The 9,121-nt window shown below is 38.6% G+C and overlaps 1 protein-coding gene across 1 annotated transcript in view; it reads right to left on the bottom strand.

The window, feature by feature from the left end:
- Positions 1-8,306: 8,306 nt before the first annotated feature.
- Positions 8,307-9,121, bottom strand: part of VEGFD (vascular endothelial growth factor D) — a 32,536-nt gene continuing 31,721 nt past the window's right edge. Inside the window, exon 7 of the mRNA XM_003203074.4 lies at positions 8,307-8,993. Coding sequence (XP_003203122.1) covers positions 8,867-8,993 — 127 coding nt within the window. The 3' untranslated portion in view covers positions 8,307-8,866. The remainder of the gene's footprint in view (positions 8,994-9,121) is intronic.

The raw sequence follows: 9,121 nt of genomic DNA, 5'->3' as shown, positions 1-9,121 counted from the left end.
AAAAAAAAAACCACCATTGATAGAAATACTGCTACATTTTGTGTCCACAACTCTTTCTGAAGGACAGGGCACCACATACTTGTCAGTAGCAGGGTTGCTGTGTTTATTATTCATCACTGATCCTGGGCACATCCAGAGTCCAACCTACTCTGGTATGAGTTGGAGGGACCAGCAACTAAAGAAGGAATCACATTTCCTTCTCTTCTAAATGCCTGAACTTCATGTATTCACACTCTCATTTAAAGTATATATAAGATCAGAGTAAGACTGTGGAATATATAGAGAGTAAAGGCAGTGACAGCAGACAGTAAAAAACAGTGACAGCAGAGTAATTACTGTTTACAAACCCGATTCTTGTATACTCCCTGAAGTACCTTCCTAAGTTGGGTTAATGACGAGAGAAGATGGAGGAGACCTAAAGAGACTCCTGTGGTATTGGTCTGGCAGCAGATGTCATTATGCCTCAAGGAGATCACTTGTTTTCTTGAAAACACAGGAGAACTTTTTTCCAGATACTGTGCTACTTCATCTCCCTCTCAGCTTCCTCTCATGCTGAGTCTGTTGCTTTGCCCCTAGCCTGATGTACAACATTGCTTCTATTGAAAGTCTTTCTTAAGCACAAAATAGCCATTTGGTGGAGGGCCTTTGCTCTGTGTAATAAGATGGTGTATTAAATTAACGTTTGTTAATACTTAACATGTCTAAAGCATGCAGCTTTATTATTTCAAAGCATCAGTAATTAGCAAGAGCAGAGGATCAGTTGTTCACAGACTAGCTCACAAAAGAACTATGCTGTTCCAGATCCTGATACTAATGCAAAGGAGAACTGGAAAAGAAAACCTAGGACAAAGACTAGTGTTCTGAGAGTGCACAACTAGCTCCTAGTGCAGGAAGATTTCTTTTCTTGGATTCAGGAAAGCAGAAACTACTTGAAGACCCAAATGGAGAGCACTCATGAAAAATAATACTGCCAAATGGTAATTGTGCCATTGGAGCAAGTGTGGAGCAAGACTGATTAGGGAAACCAAGTAAGAGATATCTGGAAGCAGCCCAACACTCTGAAAAAACAGAATGCTTTGGTCTCTGACCCCACTGGAATTACATTTTTGGAGCAAATGAGGAGGAAAGCAGTGTATGGAATCTGCCTTGAAGGAAAAGATGAACTGTCCTTCTGTTTTCTCTGTTATTATATGGTAAATCGGCAGAGCCCATCGCTTCTCTTAAGACTCCTGCAAAGTAAGGGCCCAACTGTTTATTTCAGCAGTTATTTTCTGTTGTTGGAATTCAAAAAGGATTTAAAAGGTTTCTATATTACCTTAAAAAAGTCAGTTGTGCATGGTTTCTACTGTATGTAGCCAATTTTCTACCTGACTACAATACCACCCACAAAACAGACAAGAAAATACGTGGCTTTCTCATGCAAGCACCAGCGTATTCTTGTAGTCTCATGTTCTTGAAACTCACTGCAGCCAGTTGAGGTGATATCAATACACTTTTTCAAATAAAAGTTTCAAGTCAGAGGTTTAGCAAGCTGCGGTGTAGTTCATGAAGGAAATGACCCTTGACTACAAACTGTAAAACAAGGGCTTTTTTTCTAAGCCAGATTTCACTCTTAGACATCAGAAAGTATATTTGATTTCCATTTGGCAGGTACATCTCCCTTCCAAGTAGCACATCTAAAGCAGGTGAATGAATTTGCTAATAAAAATGAGAAGTTGATCAACTGGCTCTGTGTCTGTTAGGTCTCACATCTGTGCTCCTAAGGCACATCCCAAAATCTTGATTTCTCATTAGCTTTCTGTGTATGTCAGTTCTCTTCCATCCAAGAGCCCAGGTCCTCTTGCTGCTCAAATCAGGACAATGCAGATGGGGAAGGGTAGGAGGGTTTGGGAGCAGTTGGGATTTGCCCAGGAGTAGCTTTCAGTCTCCCAAGATTACACACAGGTCATGTCTCCATCCTTACCAGCACAGGATGGTTGCTCACAGTGGTGACAGTTGCTGAGGATTATCCTCTTTTGCCCAACCAAAATCTTTCACCACTTCAATTTAGGGACCATTTCAATGCCCCAGTCACTGGAAACAGAGCCAGGCTGCTTTCTGCCTTTTCAACTGAAAAGCTTAGGGGCTCCCTGTATGGTAGATAAAAATTCCTGGACAAACAGTGCAAGCGTTGACTGGGCTTTCTGTGACAGTTCAAATCAGTCAGAAATATGGGTCAGCTTTCTACCACTAAACTGTATAGATGTCACCTGTAGCCATCATACAATCAGCATCAGCTCTCCTGTCAAGTAATCTGACTAATGCAACAGAAACGCAGCCATGTGACAGTGTCTGATCTGGATCAAATACGGTATAGTATCTGATATTAATTGTTGTGAAGCTGCAACCTGTTGACTAGGCTAGCCTTGTGGTTTTTTTATTAGTTTTGCTAAACTTTATATAATTGCAGATCTGGATTACCCTTACTGCAGCCTTAAAGCCAAGTGCTTCAACGTTTGCACATCAGGTGTTTAAGAAGGTCTGTCTTCTGTTTGTACCTTTAATTAGACCTTGACAACCTAATTAAAGAAAAAAAAAATCCTGGGAATGTATCATCCAATAGTCAATAAAAACTGAAGTGGCAGAACTTATGTGGTTCCAGTATTAAAATGCTAACAAGATGGTTTTAAATTTAGTGGAGGAAAAATAGCACAGTAACAACAGCAGGTGGAGCTATTGGAAACTTAAAATATTGGTGCTGGTTGAGATGCAAAATATTCTCTGTGCAAAGTTCAAGACTGTGAGCATAGTATGCTTTATTTCCTGCTACTAATGCTCCTCTTACATATGAGCTCTAGAATGTTATCAGCACTGTTCTTTCTGCTTATGGTGCCCATTATTGTAGATCCTGCCTGCTTTTTACATAGTTTGAAATAAAACTGTCTTTTTTCCTTAAAAAAAAAATAACAGCAACAACAACAACAACAACAACAAACAATATTTTTATACTTGATATCTGGATTTAAACTATAAAGTAAGTGTAATTTGTTGTGCATATACTTTAAAATCTACCAAGTTAAACAATTTTTCTTTAATTTGGTAGCTTTAGCGTAGCCTTACAAGGCAAACTCTCTGGAGGAAGCAGTAATTTTTATTTGACCACTAGAGATGGCAAAATTTAGAGAAGTTTTCAGACACACAAACTCTTTGTGAGGTTTGAAATGAAAGCCACAAGCTTCAAGCTTTATACAGGCTGGAAACAACTGCTGTGAGTCTAATTTAATTAATGTGGAGCAAAGCAAGGTGATAAGGTGATTGGCCTCCAGGGGACAGGTAGGGAGGATAATCAATTATTAGCTGTGAAAGCTTTAGGAGTGAGCTGTGGATGGTTTTCCAATGGTGTGCACAGCAAAATGCCAGAAGAGAGAGAAACAAGATGACTTTAAAGAGTTTTTCATGATATTCCTTTGTAATTGAGGTACAGGAAAATATTGCTGTTTATTTTGGGGTTAGCATTGATAAGAAGTTTTGCATAGTTCTTGCAAATATGTTGAGCTTTTCCTTGTGTTTCATGACTTGTATTGCTTTATTCTGCAAAGTGAAACTATATTAAAGCAATGCAACCACATTTCAGCATTCAAACATGAACCTGAACAGCTAGCTCATTCATTCAGAGTAAGAAAGGCTTTCCCAAGAAAGAAGAACAAAGGAGGCATATGAGACAGCCAGATCAGGGATTAAGGGGTAGTTCTGGATAAGTACTTTACCATGGACTCACTTAGCAGAGTGTGATGAGTTGGTCTGGTTATTCTGCATCAGTTTCAGCTGAACTGGTAGAATTAAGCCACACATTTGCAATACAGTCCTTGCCAATTAAAAATACAATTTTGCAAAACAAGTGGGGGCAGAAGACCCGGTGATATTAGATACTTTGTTACTATTTTGTCACTTAATTTGTAATTACTCTTAATCTGATATTTTTGATATTATCATTCATATATTTTTAAATACGTAGCATATGCCAATGGGGACTAGAATAACAGCGACTAGAATAAAATTCTTCAACCATAAATATTGTAAAGGTAACCTTTGATGTTTAGGATATGAAAGAGCTTGCCCTAAGTCATGAACTGTCAATGCTTTCAACCTGGGAGAATCTTTCACTTTGAATTGTATTGTAAATTATAATAAAATTGAAAATAAGACAGACTGCTAATGGAATGGAAGTCAACGTACAGACCAAGCTACAACAGCATCTTTTTATGTACTTATTTTGCTTTATTGGCTAAAACAGCCATTTCCTTTTAAGTTAATTCAAAACAGACTTTCTCCCCCCTGGAGTGAAAAGGTTTTATTGAAGTTTTGAGTAAATGCTGATGTTGGAGTCTGACAGAAATAAAATGAATGGCAGTACATCATTTATAACCCCTGACTTGTTTCTTTTTTAATGAATAGTGTAATAAAGGAGAACACAGATCCACTTGTTCTGGTAACCACCTCATACTTCCCCAGAGGCTGATTCATTCAGTGAGTCCAAAATTAGAAGGTGACAGTGTTTGTCATATTTTGAAGTTGAAAAGCATTTATCAGTTACTTAGAAAATATAAATGGAACTGGCAGCTAAAGGAGCTTCCTCAAACATTTGTTTTGTATTGTTTTGTTTTGCATTTTGGGTTTCCTTTTCCTATTTTTTTACACTACTATAAATCAAAGTAACTATCAATTTAAATAGCCTAAGTCCTGGCTTCAAGTTGTACATGAAAACAAAACACAGATTCTTTTTTTTTTTTTCTACACAAAATGTGCAGACAAGGGAAGCACTAGAGAACTGCGTGGTGAGTAAAGGCACTCGTGGGAAGAATGGCTGGAAAACAGGGAAAGATTTTAAGAGTTAGCTGGATCTGATGCCCAAAGGATACTTATAAATGGATCTGTTTGCAGTGTCTATAAGTGTGATGGGATTTATATATGCTCTGTCAAACTTCCTATGAATAATGCTGGTTATAAGCAATGTCACAGTATGTGACATACGACAAATTCCAAAGTAAATGGGGGCAGATTTTCTTGATATCCTTCAGTATCACCAGCATTTTGTGTGATCACATGTACCTCTTTAATGTAGAGGTCAAGTAGAGTTTTTAGAAGTAGATGAAGTTCTCCTGATTCTTTCAAACACAATATTTTACTCATTCATTCTTTCTTCTTGTCCACTCCCAATGAAAAGCATATGCAAGCTTGAAAGCTAGCTACTCATGAAAACTTTAGAAAATTCGTATGCGTTTGATTCAGAATTAACCATCATTTTTTAAGTATTCCCATTCCTATTATACAAACGGATATACAGACCATAATCCAAGTGTTGCATTAAAGACATCCCTCATTATATAAAAATTAAGACACGCCATAACAGGAAATTTTAGCTTTATTATTGTGGCTATGAAACCTGTAAATCATGTCCATATGTTTAAAAAGCAAGTCATGCTGAACACAGTAATAAAAGGCATTTCAAACTTCAAACAGAATGTTTCTGTTCAATAACCTTCCCTCTGAGAAGGTCATTTAGTCATAAGTTAAAAGCTAATGACATCAGTCAAAAAACAGATCTGCCATGAATTTTACATATCCCATTTAGGCCTTCTGAATTTTTATATTAAATTTCTGCAATTAAATTCTGATGGATTTATAAGAGAGACAACATAAAGCGTTTCTATTTTCAAGTTTATTGAATATTTTGAAACGGATTGACTCCAGAAATTCTCAAATCAGATAACACTACGAGTTTTTCTAATCCTCATCAAATTCTAATTATCTCCTTGTGTTTCCATTTTCACTCAGAGCCTCCTTTCAGTCATTGCTTTCCATGTATAGCTTTACATCCTTTAAATATGCCATGCTATTAACAATACACAGATATTCTTTGGCCTGTAACAGTGATGACCGTCACACAACATAGGCATTCACAGCATTATGCTTAATCTTTGGAGCTTTTCCTCATAATATTTGTGCGGAAGATATTAATAGCCATTACGTGCTCAAATTGTGATCATTTTCTCATCATACAGAAGAGCAAGATGGATAAACGCGGCACCAGCAAAGAACAGACTAGCACGAGGACTTACAAGCAAGTGATCTGCCAGGATCAACATTTATTATAAAATAAAAGCTGTAGGATTCCTGTGCTGCCAGCACAGTAGTGTACTAGTGCCCTCCAAGAAGTAGGTGAGTCAAGGCTTTGGAAGATGGAAGGGACTTTCTAAGTCCTTTCTTCTGCAAAAGCCTATATGAGGGAAAGGCTGGCCAGTGCTCGTATTCCAAGGCATTAACCTGTATGATTAGAGAAAGGTATTCTCATGTTCTACGTGGGAACCTGGCTAATTCAGAGCACTTGGATGCCTCTGCTTTGCCACCCAGCATAGTGCCATATGTTAGGTGAAATGAGGAGTTGCATCCATCCTGCTGATTTTCAAAGGAAGTCTGCGGGGCTTTTGAACATCATTTCTAGCTCCTTAGTGATTGCTTTAAGAACCTTCTGGAATTGGAGCAGACTTATTTGTCTCTCAGGTTGAAGCGGCTCTGTTCTGGGGGGGAGGAGAAAGAAAAAGTATTCACTAGGCAGATCAGAAAGCTGAGGAAGCTCTACAGATCAGCATTGACAAAGATTCAGGCGTAATTAATACAGGTTTCCAACTGCTAAATTTCTCTCACTCTTTCCAGATGTCACTCAAAGTCAGAGCCCTGCACACCCAGAGGGCATCTTCTCATCCTGTCTTTTTATGTCAGTACAGCTATACTGACTTCAGGAATTATTCATTTGTAAATCTAGCAGGTTTCCACTTAAATTTAGCCTGTGGAAATGCATTCATTTTCCAATTGCTGTGTTGTTAAATGACACTATAAACTACTGCCCATGGGCAATGGGGCTGTAGTAGAGGAATATATGTTAGCTTTCTTAACGCTTAAGAATTCAGCTTGATGTATAGTTTTGGACAAAGGAGTTTTGTTGCTCCACGAGCCACTAGTACAATCAGTTAAGTGTCTGTGTCTGGTTGAGCATGAGGTGCTTGAGCTTGCAAAGCATCATGCCTCTGTTGCTCTTCGTCTTTTTGAGGAATGTGCTAATGGTGCAACCAACCACAGGTCAGTAACCTCAACTGTGAGTGAGGTGAAAAGTGATGGGGTAGTTTGTTCAATCTAAACACCTTTGCAGAGCTTGGAGGCTTCACTTAAAGGAGTGTAAGGGTGAGCTCCTACTGCCCAGCTGTCTCACCTTGATTTGCACTGGGGTCCCATTCTCCTCGTCTGTGCACGGTGTGGATCAGTTGCACATGGCCTAAGCTGTGGAGGAATCTCCTCAATGGAGAGTCTACTGTAGAGAAGGAGGTGACCCTGCTGCAGGGCTTCACCTTGTGCAGCTACGTGTCAGAACACATCGTTTGGTGAGAGGATCCCAAGCCACTTCCCAGCGTGGTTAACTAAACCAGCCCGCCAGTGTATTTGTACAGACCGAGATCACAAGATTATTTGGAGAGCGCTTGAAGCAGTCATCCAGTGTCCCACTTTAAGAGCCTTACTCAGAGAGAAGATATATTACATTGTAGTGCTTTCTCCAACAGTTCAGTCCACCTTACATGGCTGGGCTCTAATTTTATTTTAAAGAAATCTATTTTTCCCTATATAAATTAAAACAAGACATCAAAAGCCATTTTCCTTTCCACATGTTGTGTCAACATTTCCACCTCTGTTGCAGTTGTTTAATTTCCTCTGTTCCCTCTGTTCAAACTGCAGTAAAGAACTGGAGAATTCAGCAAAGGGAAAAAATGATTCCATCATCAAGACTACCACTTGCAGTTCAGGGCTGCTGCTTACAATATTTCGTCTCAAACCAGATTTCAGTGGTCCAGAAAATAATACTGTCCTTATACTTGATTTAGTTAAAACACTGTTATTCAAGCCTCACGCTGGTGAAAAGAATTTCAGTGCAAAGGACATATTTTCATACCATGGTAGGCCAAAAAAAAACCTCCATCTTTTCCTTCAGAAAATTACTGAACAGTTAGTACTAGTGTGGCTGCTATCCCCTTAGGGAGGCTGACATGCTACAACAGGAACAAATAAATAAATCACACACGCCTGTCAAGCAGACGTGGGAAAAATGATTCTTCTTTACTGAAATTATTGGACTTAGTGACCTTGTATCTACCAGCGTTTGGGCAGGAGCCAGTCCCAGAGGGACAAACATAGAAAGGCTGTACATGAGGTGGCTTTTGGTTTTTGCTTAATTTCTCTTTGTTTGGCAGAGTTTTAAAATAACAGATATTAAAAAAAAAAAAACAAACATAAAAGCCCTTGAATAACTGATGTATTTATTTTCTTATATACAATTAAATATGGCACATCTGACAGTAGTTGTACAATAAATTCAAAATGATAATTAAAGCTGGACAGTAGATCAAATAACTCAGTGCTGACCCTATTAGAAGCCAAATCCTGCACACTGAATTTCTGAAGAAAGTTTTACCCTACAGTTGCATTAGCTAAGGATTCAGAGGCTAAGATTATCTAGTCTCAATTTCTGAAAGTCTGGCTGTTGTCTGTGACTTTGTTACCAATATACCAGCTTCATCTTCCATAGCATGACATTGAACTGGCTCTTTCTGCTCTTACTTCCACACAGACAGAATTTCATCAGTTGTTTTTACCTCTTAGAGAACAGTTATCAATGCCCCAGAAGATTGACCTGCAGTTAGTGATTACTCTAATAAATAAATGCAGACTGGATTCATTCTTCTGCTGTTAATGTGAAAGATGTTCGTTTTTACTACTGTTTGAAAGTCAGTGACAGCTACTTTGCAAAGCAGTGGATTTCTGGAGGACTGGAGAAGCCGAGTCAAGGATTTTCTTTGCTTTGAGACCCATGAGAATTTCTCTTCTCCTTTGGACATCGACAATGCCTGGGACATGTTGGCTTTGCAGTTGGGCATGTTCTGGGTTGGGATGGACATTTGTCCTCACAGCTGTTTGATAAAGGGGAAAAAAAGCAAAAAAGAGAATGATTTTAATATGATAATTCTTCACTGTTACATTCCTCAACTTTTTCATCATTGGACACAGCAGTGTTCTCACATAGAATACACTTGGGGCA

This window comes from Meleagris gallopavo, chromosome 1 (assembly GCF_000146605.3).
Source record: "Meleagris gallopavo isolate NT-WF06-2002-E0010 breed Aviagen turkey brand Nicholas breeding stock chromosome 1, Turkey_5.1, whole genome shotgun sequence".
NCBI classification, from domain to species: domain Eukaryota; kingdom Metazoa; phylum Chordata; class Aves; order Galliformes; family Phasianidae; genus Meleagris; species Meleagris gallopavo.
This window is presented reverse-complemented; position numbering and strand designations above follow the sequence as displayed.